Consider the following 16,952-nt stretch of genomic DNA (forward strand, 5'->3'; position numbering starts at 1 on the left):
ATAGCCAAGGTACTTGGGGAAAACGGTCCTTTATCTTAGTAAACCCAGTTGTGCACATCCTGTCGTCCTTTTTTCTCTCTGAAAAGTGGGGAGTTAAAGCCCATTTTCTCTTCTGCCTTTGCTTGCTCTTTTTTCATTTGTTTAAAATGCTTTCATTCTCACCGCAGGCCAGTTCACTGTTGAAGGTGGTTTGCACCAGTGGAGATAGGGGACAATTGTACTGTGTCCTGCATTTATCCTAGGAGGAATATACATCTATATATAGAGAGAGTAGAACTGTAGGGCGAGGAGGTAGCATAATAATAATCTGTAGCTGACTGCAATTCATATCTCCATCATCACTGCAGTAATAGAAATAATAACCGTGCCTAGTATTCCCATAGCACTTAAGAATGTTCAAAGCCACACATTTTTCTGTAGTTTTCTGCTTATTGCAGCTCAGCAAAGCAGGTCAGTGTTATTGTCTCGATGTTAAGGTTGGTGTGATGGCCTGGGACTCGGACTCGGAGCCAGAGGAGTCTCAGTCCACACCAGATCCTTTGCCTCAGGCGGCAGCTGAACTTTGTCTGGGGCCTGATTCTGAAGAGCCCCAGTCTGCCCAGGTTCCCCTGCAACAAGCACCAGCTCCAGATGCGGAGATTACCTTGTTGCCTCCAGCTGGGCAATCACTTACAGCTGCTCCACTACCAGTTGGGTCAGTGGAGGCTGAGGCGGCCTCTGGGTCTACTAACCCACCAACATCTCCCGAGCTGCAGGGACTAAGGTCTGCGAGAAGGAGAGACCTGAGTACTCGCAGGAGGAGTGCTCGCCTTCGGGCAAGACAGGGAGGTGAGTCACCGGGGGATCAGGACCGACCGTTACCCCGACAGAGATAAAAGGCTGCTGGACCCCGCCCCAGGTTGCGGGAGTAGCATTGCTGTTTGCCAGAACCTGCCTGTGATCCTGTGCCTGACCTTGCCTGGTTTCCTGCCTTGTGTCCTGCCTTGGCCCTGTTGGACTGACTCCTAGCGGAACCCTTGGATTTGGGACCGGGCCTGGACCGCGTTGCTCGGGTTACCTCTGGGCCCAGCACAGTTAGGGTCTTCCTGACACTTTGGGAAGAGCCCTTGCCAGTCTGGTGTCTTCCAGGTGTTTTGGACCACAACTCCCATCAGCCCCTGATGGGAGCTGTGGTCTGAAACACTTGGAAGTCTCCAAGCTGGTGAAGGCTGCTTTAGAATGCTCTCAGACCACTTCATTTGCATTATCTCAGGATAATCCTAGACAGGGATTATCCAAGACATCTGCTAGGGAAGAGGGAATGGCTGATGATCTACATCGGGAAGAAATGGAGAACAAAGATCTGCTCTGGGGACAAGGTTGAGAGGAGACCAAGCAGGGCCATGTATTTGCCAAGAGGCCGCTGTAGAGGTGGTAACATTGGCCTCCAAGGAGCATGCCACAGCTGCAGCCGCCCCTGTGAAACCTGCCACCTGAGGCAGTCGCTTCGCCTTGTCTCATGGAAGGTGTAGCCCTGATCCTAGATGCTTGGAAGAAGTCCCTCACTCTTGTTTGATTGGAAGGTTTCTACCCCAGTTTTCCTTTTTTTTTAAAAAAAAAAGGGGGGGTAGCTCAAGGCAACGTTGCATCTAGCGCAGAATGCAATGGCTAGGCTGTTCTGTGAGATACCCTACCGTACCCACAGGGACGAGGGAGAAATTCGACTTGGTTTGTCGTTAAAGGCGAACCTGCCTAATTTACACATTCCAAAACAATATGAGAACTGAAGCACAGCCATCCTTCAAAATATTCCAGATTTTGCAGTGCAGTTGTCCAGCCGAGTAATGTGTCCAAAATTGAATATCCTGGGGTAAAGCATGGTTAAGAATGCATATATTTGCGGAAGTGACATATTAAAAATATTAGGCAAAAAATAAGTATATCAGGAGAAATCCACACTAAAATGCAGGTGCTTTTTCATGAGGACTTTTTCATGAGCCTCTGTTTTGCTTTCAGATTGATTGTCACACCACCCCCAAGTTTGCTTTTAGAGGGAATGGTGATGAACACTTCTGTTCTGTGCACTCTGGGAGCTCCTGTATTATTATTTTTACAATCTGCAGTGGTACCTCGGGTTACAGACGCTTCAGGTTACAGATGCTTCAGGTTACAGACTCCGCTAACCCAGAAATAGTACCTCGCGTTAAGAACTTTGCTTCAGGATGAGAACAGAAATCGTGCTCCGGCGGCAGCAGGAGGCCCCATTAGCTAAAGTGGTGCTTTAGGTTAAGAACAGTTTCAGGTTAAGAACGGACCTCCAGAATGAATTAAGTTCTTAACCCGAGGTACCACTGTATAAAGGAAGCCTGAATTGTAAACCAGCCCTATGCACCTTCACCCAAAAAGATCCCTCGTTTTCTTCAGTGCAAGTAACTTCCAAGGAAAGCCCCCTTGCGCAGTCTGGGAATTGCCTGGGATTCATGAGATTTACTGTCCTTGAATTCTGTGATGATCTCAAGCTTGATACTGTCCTCACAAACACACAAATAAAGCCTTTTTATTGATTCGCTTGCACACTTCTGAATTGCACGCTTACTTTCGGATCCCTGCATTGTCTTCAGACCACTTTGAGGGAACTGCACAGACGATGTAGTAAGAGTTCCCTGTCCTTTCATCTTCCATAAATAGGGGTTTTATTATTAAGTCGTAAAACCAAACCAAATGGGGACTGTTAAAGCACCCTGCAAATGTTCCTTTCATTGCACATGCTTTTCTTGAAAAGTGGGAAGGAATTGCAGGTCTTGTGCAATGTTTTTGGTATTGATTAGTCATTCTGGAGACTTTTTAACCACATCTAGTGCCAGCCTGCAGTCATATATCTTATTGACAACGTGAAATCAGGAAATGTTACAACCCATCCACTTCCCTCCCCTTCAGCCATCCCTTCAGCCATTTCTTAGCATGCTCTGTTGTTGTTTAGTAACTGATGAATGGTATTTTGCATTTTTCTCAAGGTGATTTACAAACACTCCATAAAAGAACAACTAAAAACACTGTTAAAAGCAGTTGCAAAGTACGCTTTAGAAATGGTACAAAATGAACAGCTAAAGGCAGAGAGACCTTTTCATCCTGGTGGAAAATCTTGCTGAAACAGAAATGTCTTCAGCTGTTCCCATGAAGTACAGATAGTGGGTGCCTTTCATTTCTCAATGGGGATGTTATTTCTGCAGAACAGGGACACCCACTCTGAAAGCACACCTCTTGAGTTGGTGTGATTTTAAGGAGAAACTCCCTTGCACAGCACAGTGGCCTACTGGGTGATCTCTCAAAAAACCTTGCTCTTGAGATGTAGAGTCCCTTATAAGTTAGTGCCACAAACCTTGAACTTGGCCCAGTAGCAGATTGGCAGCCTGTGGAAATCCTGAAAACCAGGTATTACCATATTGCCCTGAATATAAGCCTCACTTTTCCCCCAAATTCTGACTGTGAAAAGTTACAAAGTGAGGCTTAAATTCACGACCTAACAAAAGTAGGCTTTTACGATATCGCTGCTGAAACAGACATACGGTAAAACGGAACGGGTGTGAGTGCCAGCGGAATTTTAAGAGAGCAGCTTATATTCAGGTATTGACTTTTTTTCCTTTTAATTTTAAAGGTGCGGCTTATATTCAGGTGCGGCTTATATTCGGGCCAATACGGTATATACTGAACAGGTAACAGGGCTTAGTGAGCTGGGAGAGTCTGTGGCAGAGAGAAGTCCAGAGGCAGAAGCAGAAACACTAGAGAAGGGAGGCCAAGAGGCAGAGATGAGTCAGGCTAGTGTAGAGGCATGGGTATCTCCCCAGTCTGCTGCAAAAAGCTACCCCCTCCACCGAACCAGAAGAGGCATGAAGCGGGAGGAGCAAAGGCAGGCATGTAGGCACAGTCTCCAATTGCTTGGGAAAACCCTGGAGAGAAGACATAGTTGGCTGTGTGGAGGCAGGAACATTTAGTCTTGGCAAATGCTTCATGGGGGCCAGACCTGAGTTGCTGTTCTCACTGGGCCTGTCACTCCTGTGCAGATCCTCTTTTGCCAATAAAGAGTTAACACCAGCTTGCTTGGTGTGATTAACTGCTGGCTTCCTCTGGTGATTTAATAGACATAGATCCATAAGTGGAGTTGAGATGGCAACTATTGGCTCTATCCGGTTATTGTGTCCAACTTCCGTACATGCAAGGTCATGCCTTCATTGATGCTGGTGTGTATTCTCCAACATGTTGACCTCATACTGGAGCTCCTTTCCTCTTGGAGAAGCTCACACAGTTCCACTTTGACTTGGGGCCACTTTACACATCACAAAACTCTTGCATGGAAAGTAGATTGCTACATCGAACCATCGCTTGCGCACCAGGTTCTGCTGCAATTAACACATGTGCTGCACATGGAGGGAAATAGATGCATGGCCATTTGTCATTACCTCCATTCTGTTTATGAGCATTTTCCTATAAGGAACTGTTCTGTGTGCAAGAAATTATTATTATTATTAATTATTATTAATTTATTATTTGTACCCCGCCCATCTGGCTGGGTTTCCCCAGCCACTCTGGGCCGCTTCCACAAAGACCAAAAATACACTAAGATGTCACACGTTAAAAACTTCCCTGAACAGGGCTGCCTTAAGATGTCTTCTGAATGTCAGGTAGTTGTTTATCTCTTTGACATCTGATGGGAGGGCGTTCCACAGGGCGGGCGCCACTACCAAGAAGGCCCTCTGCCTGGTTCCCTGTAGCTTTGTTTCTTGCAATGAGGGAACCGCCAGAAGGCCCTTGGAGCTGGACCTCAGTGTCCGGGCAGAACGATGGGGGTGGAGACACTTCTTCAGGTATACTGGGCCGAGGTCGTTGAGGGCTTTAAAGGTCAGCACCAACACTTTGAATTGTGCTCGGAAATGTACTGGGAGCCAATGTAGGTCTTTCAAGACTGGTGTTATGTGGTCTCGGCGACCGCACCCAATCACCAGTCTAGCTGTCGCATTCTGGATTAGTTGTAGTTTCTGGGTCACCTTCAAAGGTAGCCCCACATAGAGCGCATTGCAGTAGTCCAAGCGGGTGATAACTAGAGCATGCACCACTCTGGCAAGACAGTCCGCGGGCAGGTAGGGTCTCAGCCTGCGTACCAGATGGAGCTGGTAGACAGCTACCCTGGACACAGAATTGACCTGCGCCTCCATAGACAGTTGTGAGTCCAAAATGACTCCCAGGCTGTGCACCTGGTCCTTCAGGTGCACAGTTACCCCATTCAGGACCAGGGAGTCCTCCACACCAGCCCGCCCCCTGTCCCCTGTCTGAAGAAGCCCCAAGAGAGCATCTCACTGCCCTAGGCTGAGACCCCCTGCTCCCAAGATTCCTAGCAGGTTTCATTAGAATACTGTCATTATTTATTATATTTAATAATAATGAGGAGGAGGATGGAGATAATTCCTCAGATGTTTATGTGAGAGTGCCCTCAAGCTAGCAGAGCGCTTGCTTAATACCAGCTTCTAAGATCGAAGCGATAACAACAAAGTCACTTTTTGCTCTGGCTAGGATTCCCAGGCAACACTCCTAGACAATGGGATCACAGATACTCGGTGTATAACTATTAGAACATGGCTTCTAGCCCAGTATTGATGATGTACATCATGTTGTAGTAATCTTCCCTCTCCCCCCCCCCCCCGAGCCGAGGAACAGAATATTGTGAAATTGTTGCTCCTGACTTAGAAAGCAATCTTTAAAAGACTGTCCTAATGCATGGAAGATAGAGGTGTGCGTGTGTGTGTGTGTGAATTGTGTGTTTGGACCCAGCCACTTTTGGGTCAGGCCCCAGCCACTTCTGGAATGTGGCCCCTGAGTGCTTTCCACTAAGGTAATCCAAAAACAAAACCCACACTTCTCCACCCCTGCTGTAAGAATGGCATTTCTGAATTGATTGTCCTTGGTTTTTATAAGCAACAAAAGTAGATTAGGAGTTGTGGTCTCCTATGGTCAGGCATTGGATGTTGCTCAGCCTGGGCAGCTCAGTTGGTTAAGAGCATGAGGTTGCAGGTTCGATCCCCACATAGGACAGCTGCATGTTCCTGAATTGCAGTGGGTAGACAATCCCCAGGGTCCCTTCCAACTCTATGATTCTACTCCTTATGTTGCTTTGATAATCTGGCCTCCATAATATCATCTGTGAAAGGGAACAATTAATGCATTGACTTACAGGATAGTTGTGTAGTTCAGTAATTATCATGATACACAACCCAACAGCATTTGGGGTGACGTCGAAACTTGAAATTGAAGGGGAGCCAACAGAGCATGCCTCCTTGCTTACGTCAGTGCAGTCATACCTCATGTTACGTTTGCTTCAGGTTGCGCGTTTTCAGGTTGCGTCCCGCAGTGACCCAGAAGTACTGGAAAGGCTTACTTCCGGGTTTCGCCGCTCGCACATGCGCAGACGCGCAAAATGATGTCACGCGCATGCACAGAAGCGGCGAATCGCGACCCGCGCATGCTCAGACGCGGGTTGTGTTCTTTTCAGGTTGCGAACAGGCCTCCGGAACGGATCCTGTTCGCAACCAGAGGTACCACTGTACATGGAAGGGGACTAGATGACAGCTCAGTTTTAAACCACATTGCACGCAGAGAGTTCAGGGTTCGATTCCAGCATTGTCAGCTAAAGGGTCTCTGGTGGAAGGATTCCTGCCAAAGACGTTATAAGACCACTGCCAGTCAAGAGCAAACAGTACTAAGTTCAGTGAACCAATGGTCTGACTCGATTCAAGGCAGCCTCTTACGTTCAAGAAACATTTATAAGAACGCCAGAATTGCTTTGCTTAATAAGATCAGAGGTTCATCAAGCTCAAAATGCTGTCTCCAGCAGTTTGCCAGCCACATGCGCCTAAAACCTCGTCAGCATTACGGACCTGTGGTTTGTCACTTGCGCTTGGTAACGGGAGATGCAAGTGAGACCTGCAGCGAAGTGTTGCAGTATGGAGTGCTCCCCTTCTCTCTTCTTGGGATATATCATTCCGCCCCTGGAATTCTGTTTTTAAACTCCTTGACAGTTGGTCAGCATTCTGTACCCATTGCACTTGGCTCTTTCCCCCCTAAAGCCTTTATGTACGCGGACCTCCCCTGAAATCTTCGGATTTATGCGTGGAAGGTACCGTTCCATCTACATAAGGAGTCTTACTCGGAGTTCACAAGTACTTGAATAGGATGCTAACTGACTGCAGAGGCTACGATTTTGGGCGTTGATCGGCCTTGTCCTTTGTCAGCTCCAAAGTTCTCTAAGCCGCTGATGACCACCGCAACATGAGAAATGTGGATTCTAAGAAGGCGCATCTGCAGGAGGCACACGAGTTCCCCTTGGCAGGGCTGCAAAGCAAGCCGTTTAACACAGTTTTCCATGCCCTAATTCATAGCATTAGTCTCTGAGCAGGGAGGGAAAAGCCGGCAATTTTTAACCTCCATTTCAACATCAAAATATATGCCAGGCTAATCTGCACAAAGATCCCTATCCTGGGCCAGTCCTATTATTCCACCTGTTTAATTACCTGCATTAGCACTTGTCATTCAGAGGGTGTGTGCTGTGTCTTGTAGTCTTCTGTTGCATGCAGACACATGCTGCATCTTGTACGCTTATACTGCATGAGGTCAGAAATAACAGGTCTTTCCAGTGATGTTTCTTTTATGTGTTATGGGCATCGGTGTATGTAGAAGAGCAGGTCTTTCCTTTATTTTGTTCCTCTGAAAAGTCAATTAGGTGTTGCCTCTTTAAACAGGATAGCTTACCAAAACTGCAGAAGGCAACTCTTAATGGAGCCTTTCTGCCCTTACCGTTTATAGTGGCATTGTTGCTGTTTGATCTTAAGTTTTTAAGAGCAATTTTGCAGCTCCTTTGGTCATATGGCGCTGTTGTTGAAGAGTTGAGTGTGGGGTTTTCCCTTCCACGCTAATAGCAGGTTGTGCTTCACTTGAGAACATTTCTGTGGCTGTCATGTTCCTTAAGTACCCTCCTGTTCCTCCAGCTAGGAAATGCCTGCAGTTAGGAATGAGGGGATATTCCTTCCATGGCTTCCATGGCTTTTCTGTGTATAAGACTATGTTTTTCCCCTTAGAAATCAAGCTAAAAACATGGGGCCGTCTTATACATAGGGTGGACGTTTGACTGGTTGCTGTTGTGGCTGTCGGCTGCTATTGTGCGTGTCATTGGTTGCTGTGTCAATGGGTGGTGTTGATTGGCCAGCACTGCATCAATTGGGCAGGTGACTGGCATCTTCTGCCAGCAAGGGGACAGACATGAGGCAGATTTTTGTGATGCGTGCAGGAGAGCAATTTTTGGCCCCCCCCCCTAAAAAAGTTCAACAACCCTCGATAATCCCCCTGCCCAAAAAAGCTGAACAACTCTGTGCAATCTTCTGCAAAAAAGCTCAACAACTTTGTGCCATCTCCCCCCCCCTAAATTTCACTCCCCCAAAATAGGGGGCGTCTTATACATGGGGGTGTCTTATAGACAGAAAAGTACGGTGTGTGTCTGCCTGAGCTATGGGGAACCTGGTAATTGGGATGAAATCTTGTCAGTCTTGTTGCGTGAACACGTACAAGTGCCAGCCAACCTCGCACAACTCTGTGCCCGTGACGTGTCAGGAGATTCACTGAATCAGTAAATATTCACAGTGCCGCTTATACATTGATGCCACCGTGACAGGTGGATGGGAGGTGCCGACTCTTGTAAGGAAAGGGAGTGCTCTTGCCTTGTCCAGGACTCATATTGCGAAACAGGGAGGTTCTGTACAAACTGTCAAGACCTAGTTCGGGAACGTGAGAATAATAAAGACAACTCAATCCATCCTTTACAATTATCGGGCTTACCTAGCAACATAAAACCTTTGAATATGTTCCAGTTGACCTCTTGTACTCACTACCAGTAACCCAGTAATTGCAAACTTGTGTAAGTGAACGCATATGTATGTATAAGAAACCTAAATGAGTTGTAGCGATCATAGCATGGTGGTGGGAGCTTCCACATTTAAGTGGAAGGTTACAGTGCAGGGCTCCCTACTCCTGAAAATTAAAGAAATCAGAGGCCCTAGGAAGATAGTGGACCATCTTTTTATTTACAGTAGTACCTCGGGTTCAGAACTTAATTTGTTCTGGAGGTCCGTTCTTAACCTGAAACTGTTCTTAACCTGAAGCACCACTTTAGCTAATGGGGCCTCCCGCTGCTGCCACTCCACCAGAGCACGATTTCTGTTCTCATCCTGAAGCAAAGTTCTTAACCTGAGGTAATATTTCTGGGTTAGCGGGGTCTGTAACCTGAAGCGTATGTAACCTGAAGCATCTGTAACCCGAGGTGCCACTGTATTACTTTTCCCTCTTAGGAGCACCAGAAAGCATGCAAAATTACTCCTCCATTGTGTTTTTCACAACAACCCTATGAGGTAGGTTAGGCTTCATTGCTGAGTAAGGATTTGGGTCTGGGTCTGTCGAGGACTTGTCTGACATTCTGACCACTATACCAGTGGTTTCCAACTGTCGTCCCCACCCCAAAAAAACCTCTTGAAAATTGCGAAGGGTCTTGGCAGAATTCCTTTTCTCCATGTTGTAGCAATTACAATGCACAGTGCTAAAAGCTGCGTGATTTTTAATTGCATCTTTGTTATGTTGTGCTTTTGGAGTACATAGTTGCTTTTGTTACTGTCTTTGTTTTTGTTTCTGTTACGTGTTTTTACATTGTGACTTTATGTTGTAACCGCCCTGAGACCTGTGGGTGCAGGGCAGCATACAAATTTAAGCAATGATAATAGTAATAATACAACGTAGGAAATTAAAGGAGCAAGAAAAATGCAGTTAAAAATGAGTACGAACATTACATGCCGTGGATGTGCTGTCTCTCATCTTCAACCACAAACCCACAGACCTGCCGTGGACCACCTGAATGGAGCTCACAGACCACTGGTGGACCACAGTTTGAGAACTGCTGCGCAACACCACCATGCTGGCCCACGCAAATGCACATCCTGGCAACCTGTTTGTTGTGGTGGAGTAGATCTGTACGTGTAGAGTGATGCCGTGCTTCTAATATAAAAGAGGGAACAGGCCACCAGCACCCAAAGCATGAATATCAAGGCCAGGTGCTGTCCTGTCCACATGGCTGAGTGGGTTGATTGTGGGTTCACAGTGCCCACAGGCTGCATGTCTGGCATTGTGGTGTGTGTTCCCCGGAAAGCAAAAAAGATGACTCTGTTAAGATATTACAAGCAGAGATTTTCAGGAAACTGAATGGGTGGCCACAGGTTATTTTAGCAGAGGTATGCTTCTTGTTGTTGTTTAGTCGTTTAGTCGTGTCCGACTCTTCGTGACCCCATGGACCAGAGCACGCCAGGCACTCCTGTCTTCCACTGCCTCCTGCAGTTTGGTCAAACTCATGCTGGTAGCTTGGAGAACACTGTCCAACCATCTTGTCCTCTGTCGTCCCCTTCTCCTTGTGCCCTCCATCTTTCCCAACATCAGGGTCTTTTCCAGGGAGTCTTCTCTTCTCATGAGGTGGCCAAAGTATTGGAGCCTCAGCTTCAGGACCTGTCCTTCCAGTGAGCACTCAGGGCTGATTTCCTTCAGAATGGATCGGTTTGATCTTCTTGCAGTCCATGGGACTCTCAAGAGTCTCCTCCAGCACCATAATTCAAAAGCATCAATTCTTCAGCGATAAGCCTTCTTTATGGTCCAGCTCTCACTTCCATACATCACTACTGGGAAAACCATAGCTTTAACTATACGGACCTTTGTTGGCAAGGTAATGTCCCTGCTTTTTAGTAACTGAGGTATGCTCAGTTACTGTTTAATTGTGTTTTCATCTCACCCTTTTTCTAGAAATTTTAAAGCACCCTCACAACAACCTGCGAGGTAGGCCAGGCTGAGAGCGACTGACTCTAATTCACCCAGTTCACTTTTTCTTTGGGTTGGGGCTGGCTGAGAAGCTTAAGCAAGAGCATACTGTCTCGCTGCTATGCTGTCATTGAGTTGACACAGAGAGAGGCAAGGGGAATGGCTTTGCACCAGTAGCGTAATCAAAATAATTCCGGCTTTTCTTGAATTGTGAGATGGTTGCCTTTTCATGGCACATGCAAACAGATTGCAAAAAATCATCTGTTTTTTGTTTTGTGCCATTGCCTTGTTTGCCGGAATAATGAGGCTGCATTGCCTTCGTAAATATACGCTTTAAAAAAAACCAAACAAACAAACTTAGTTGTCTTCTGGCACTGCTTATTAAAACTCACAAGGCTTCTGTGACCAGGCTGCATAGCTCTAGAATTAGCTCACCGATCTGGTAGCTAATTGCTGAAAATGACACACAACTGACCAAGGGCCATACAAAAACAAAAAACAAAAATTCCAATGGTCCTGGAAAGAAGATTAAAATTCCCTTTCGCTGGAAGAACTCCTGCATTTTGAGGGTGGGGAGAGCAGGGAGATTTAGCAGCAACAAGACTTTGGAGCAGAAAGTCACTTGAGAGCAACTGTGCAGAGACAGAAACAGGAGTGACTTTTTTGGGGTGGGGTGGGGAGGTATTTAAAAAAGCACAACTCAACTTAAAAATCACTTTATACATGGACACACTGCATCAAAGGACTTCTGAGTGGGAGGACTCAAATGGCAAACCACTTTGTTTTCCTCCCTTGTCACTGCGGAGGATGCAACGGTACAAGGTATTTAGAAGGGGAACAACAGGAGGCTCTCGGGGCATATTATAAAGCAACTTCCTTTGTTTAATTGACATTTAGCTGAGTTAAGGAGTGCACAGCCCTGTCTGCAGTCTTCGACAAGGGACAGAGCAGTGGGTGGTTTTGCCTAGATGAGATCTGGGGCAAGACTCAGTCCAGGGCGAGAGGCCAGGCAGTGTAGGAGGCGAAAGAAGACTAGGCAAGCATGCAAGAGGAGGACCCAGGAGCATAGGCCATTGACATGGCTGCCTGCCAGCTATTCCTTTGTTAGGAATGCTTACTTGGCTGATGGGAGCCGATTGTTGGGCCGTGGTCTCATGATATCCGAAGATCTCTCTTCAGGGCTTTAAAAGAGAGCCACCCCCACCATGAACTAAGGAGAAGAATAGGATGGTGACTTAATGGGTCGCCGAAAAGAGGAAATGTGTCATCTGGGAAAAGGGCACAGATTTGCCTAAACATTGCATACGTGAAGTTCTGTGAATAGAGATGGACATTTAGAAATAATTGTTGTGATTTAAACAGGAATATACAATGCTTCTCTCCTTAATGAGGAGGTCTGTGACCAGGTCTGCTGTTTGAGTGATAACTGTTGGTGGGTAACCTCCAACGCCCTGCTCACATGCTCCTACAGTTCTTTGAGTTTAAACTAGACTAGGACTGAACAGTGTTTCCGTGCACTCCTCTGGTTCGCCAGAAGCGGCTTGGTCATGCTAGCCGCATGACCCGGAAGCTGTCTGCAGACAAACGCCGGCTCCCTCGGCCTATAGAGTGAGATGAGCATGCAGCCCCAGAGTTGTCCACGACTGGACCTAACTGTCAGGGGTCCCTTTACCTTTACCTTAGGCCTGAACAGCCTTTCAAAGAGAGCTCCATCCCTGTAACAAATGACACATGGGACCACTTACGAAGGAGTAGGTGAAGAAAACATTACTTTGCAATTTTAAATTGGGCAGAAAGGCAGAGGGAGAATGGAGGGTTAGCTGAAGATCCCTTGAGGGTTCAGAGCCTCTCTTTGACTGCCCAGGATGGGTTAAAAAAACCCAACAACACCATGCACAAATAAATAAAGCAATGAATCTAAGGGCTTGTTCACACTTACTTTTCCTCTGTGCTTGCTGACCCTGGAATTTATCAAAACATTGAGTTTTGACTATGGCAGACCAACACGGCTACCCATCTGTAACTGGAATTTATCCCTTTCCTTGAGGAAGTGAGAAATCATGCAACAATACGTAGGCTGCAGAGGATGGGCTGCAAAGGTGGAATGTGTAGCTGCCACAGCAGGGGTACTAAATTAATTGTTTGTAAAAAGTGGCTTTCTGTGTTCGTCAAATCCTTAGCACAAAGCCAGCCAGGTCAGTAGCCAAGAAAGGTTTGTTGACCATTTTACCTACAGCCACTTCCTGATTCATTTTGTAGGGGCTGGTGGAGGGCTGGTCCCGGTCAGAGCAGGGCACATTTAGAACCACAGCGAGAGAAATGCAATTTGGTCGATGTATTCTGCAGTATTATCGTCAGGTGTTACTAGAAGGGGCGTGAGAGAGATAAGAAGCCAAAGAAGGGTTGCATAGAAAGAGACAGGGCTGTTTCCATAGAGCAATAATCTTAGCGTCTATCAAGAAAGTGGTTGAGAATTGCATGTTTCATTGCTTCCCCATACCTGAAGCAGAATGTGGTGCAGCTGTCTACATAAGTTGATGAGCACATGACACATTTGATTGATGCCACACACCAAAATCTTCCTGTATGTGAAAAAGTGGCATGCTATGTCTAATGGTTCTAGCCTAGTCTCCTCCCTGGTGAAGTTCATTTTCTGCTTTCAGGGAGGCCTGTACCACTGGGAGCTAGTGTGGTGTAGTGGTTAAGAGCGGTAGTCTTGTAATCTGGGGAACCAGGTTCGCGTCTCCGCTCCTCCACATGCAGCTGCTGGGTGACCTTGGGCCAGTCGCACTTCTTTGAAGTCTCTCAGCCCCACTCACCTCACAGAGTGTTTGTTGTGGGGGAGGAAGGGAAAGGAGATTGCTAGCCGCTTTGAGACTCCTGAAGGGGAGTGAAAGGCGGGGTATCAAATCCAAACTCCTCCTCCTCCTCCTCCTCCTCCTCCTCCTCCTCCTCTTCTTCTTCTTCTTCTTCCTGTTTTCTGAATGTTGGAACTGTCTCTTTTGTGACTATCCATGCATTCTCTCTTGGAGTCTGTGAGTGAACAAGGGAGAAGGAGTTAGTTTTCATACTTGATTTTCTACCTCCCCACTCACATTTTCGCAGTTATGTTCCATTTGTGCTTGCTTCTCAAGAAGTTTGGCAAGCAGCTGCATTTGTCTGTGTGTTTGGCTGATTTCAGTTTGGCAAATTTAGCAGGCTACCCCAGAAGAAGAAGAAAAACCCATCTTCTTATTTTCTTTTTGCCGTGGTTGGATTCAGATTAAAGTCTATTCTGCAGCTCTAGTTTGATCTTCAAGTTATTGCCTTCCAATATTTTTTTGCAAGCATTGGCCTTGTGTACCTTTTCTTCTGGGCCAGCTTTCTGTGGCCTCGTGCGCTTCAAATGTTTTGGGGCAGCAACCCTCATCAGCCCCAGCCAGTGATGCAAATGGTCATGGAGTTGTAGTAAAAAAAAAAATCTCCATTGAAACCCTAGTTGTAAAGACCTTCACCCTATCATCGCAGTCCTATAGTATGTTTTGGGAAATTGCACACTCAAAATACAGTCGTGCCTTAGATCCTGAACTCTCTGGAACTCAGGACATTTTGGCTCCCAAACGCTGCAAACCCGGAATTGATTGTTCTGGTTTGTTCTTTTGGAACCCGAATGTCTAACGGGGCTTCCACGGCTTTTGATTGGCTGCAGGAGCTTCCTGCAGCCAATCAGAAGCCACGGTTTGGTTTTCAAACGTTTTGGAAGTCGAACGGAATTCCGGAACGGATTCCGTTCGACTTCCAAGGTATGACTGTACAGGGGGGAAAAACATTAGTTCATCTGTTAAAGGTGATGTTGGATCCCACTGCACTAAGTATGGCATATGAAACCCCGTCCCTGTAGCTTCTATAGCCAGTTGTCATGTTGCTCTACAACTGCCCACCCTGCCTATTCCAGATCAACAAAGAGGCCCCTCTAGACATCTTTTCTTATTGTGCATTTATGATAAGTTTTGCTTGGGATGATGCTACTACTGGGGCGGTTATATGCTCATGTGCTCTTGTCACTGAGCTTAGCCCTTCTCAGTATCGGTTATTTCTGATGGAAGAATGATACTCCTAAATGTATTTTTTCCCTTACTGTATGCAATGAACCTCTTCTGAGTTACAAGTTTTGGGGAGCTATGATTGACCACTCTGTGTGCAATCTACCACTTGGGTTTATACATGTCCTCTTCTCCTGTCATCTTATATAATGGTGATAACTCGCAGTTTCTAAAAGTGGATGAAGATGGTGTAAAAATGTCCCACTCACTCCCAAGAGTGGACAAGACAATTTCCACACCCCCAGAGGTGTTGGGTCCTTTAAGACAGGAAGTAACCTCCGCAATAACTAAAAAACACCGCATACTGGCGTGGCTGACAGTTTGGTCAAGTTCTCTACAGAGAAGTTTATTGTTACAAGGCTTGCCATTTCTGGGGGTAGAAGGTTTCCTCTCTTAAAAGGTCAAGTGTAGGCTGAATCATCTCAGAGTTTGCTTTTCTTCATGGCAACATTATTCAGGGAGCATGAATGGAAGTTCTTGTGAAGAGGGCAGCACTTTGCCTTTGCCACACAGATTCCCACCAGTACACCAATTAGGTTCTAAGTTTTGCCTTTAAGAATTAGTCCGGACAGGCACCGTTGCGATAATTTTTAGTTGACGGATTAGTTTTTCAAGCCGAAAAAGGAAACCTGAGGGAGGAAAGGTATTCCAATTTGGAGCGTTCCGCTCTGGCTTTGATGTTTTCTGAGTAATTGCGCACACAAAATGACAGGGAAAGAAACATTAGTTCATCTATTCAAGGTGGCGTTGGGTCCCACTGTACAAAATACAGCATATGAAAAAATTTCCTGCCTTCATAGGGTTGGGGAAGGAGAGCTGCGGGCTGCTAGCAAAGTCACTCAAAAAATGCAGATAAAAAGAAATCCTATTTTGGGGCAACCGAATCTGAATAAGGTAGCAAACTCCTTTGTGTAACTGGAGAACAGCAAAAACCAGGGGCAGAAGGAAAGATATTAAAACTGTAGGACAAGGATGAGTAGCTGTTGAGCCCGAACCATAGCCATTTGATAAGTGTGCAAGGGTGTGCAGCTGTCGGTCACCTGACATCGCAGTGACATCAGCTGACCTGTTTTTGCCTGTGCTATTTACCTGCCATGCAGGTAAAGGCTCAGCCTAATAACATAAGATGAGCCCTGTTAGATCAGGCCAGTGGCCTGTCTACTCCAGTATCCTTTTCTCACAGTGGTCAACTGGATGCTTGTGGCCAACCAAGACCTGGGAGCGCTCACAGCACTGGAAGTTCTCCAAAGGGAGTTGCAAGCAAGTTGGATGCACAGCAGCACTTTGCACACCCCAGTGATCAGCTGATTGGCAGTGCATACTGAGGCCCAGTTCACAGTGCTTTGCAAGCCCTGGCAATCAGCTGGTCATTGTTGTTCACTGGGGCTTTGCAGGCAATCAGCTGGTATTTGAGTGCCTGCAAACCCCCTTTGAGCCCAGCTGCATCTTACCTGCCCTGGCATCGGGGACAGGGCTGATGGGTGTGGCTTAGCCAAAATGACCTTGCGAGCCAAATAAGGAGGCTAATTAGAGGCACTAATTAGGTCTGTGCGCCAGAGGTGCCTTGGGACAAGAATGGTAATTAAATGCATGCATGAAAAGTCCTTTTTAAATACATGTCTGCTATCTTAATTGACGCTGGTTCCCTCCTTCCACCTACAGCTGATCCCACTGCTCTGGGATTCATCATTTCCCCATGGTCTCTCCTGCTTCTTCCATCCGGCAGTGTATCCTTCACAGATGAAAATGTTTCCAGCCAAGACCTGCGAGCATTCACGGCACCAGAAGTCCTCCAGAATCAATCGTTGTCGTCTCTTTCTGATGTCGAAAAGGTACTGCGATCAGATCTCTCTTCTGTAGTGTTTTAATGGTGTTTCGTGGGTGGTATGTTGCTTTTATTTATTCACTGATAGCCACCTTTGCTCCAGACTGGAAGAAGGATGGGATATGAAAGTATAAACTAAACAGATGCATGGTGGGTAGAGTAGAACATGGGTCAGC

The 16,952-nt window shown here is 46.5% G+C and overlaps 1 protein-coding gene across 6 annotated transcripts in view; it reads left to right on the forward strand.

The window, feature by feature from the left end:
• PTPN13 (protein tyrosine phosphatase non-receptor type 13) overlaps nucleotides 1-16,952 on the forward strand; it is a 159,397-nt gene that overhangs the window by 50,815 nt on the left and 91,630 nt on the right. For all 6 annotated transcript variants that reach the window (XM_077933806.1, XM_077933803.1, XM_077933805.1 and 3 more), the window contains one exon: nucleotides 16,614-16,783. In XM_077933806.1, the coding sequence (XP_077789932.1) occupies nucleotides 16,614-16,783 (170 nt within the window). The remainder of the gene's footprint in view (nucleotides 1-16,613; nucleotides 16,784-16,952) is intronic.

This window comes from Podarcis muralis, chromosome 9 (genome assembly GCF_964188315.1).
Source record: "Podarcis muralis chromosome 9, rPodMur119.hap1.1, whole genome shotgun sequence".
Classification (NCBI taxonomy): Eukaryota; Metazoa; Chordata; class Lepidosauria; order Squamata; family Lacertidae; genus Podarcis; species Podarcis muralis.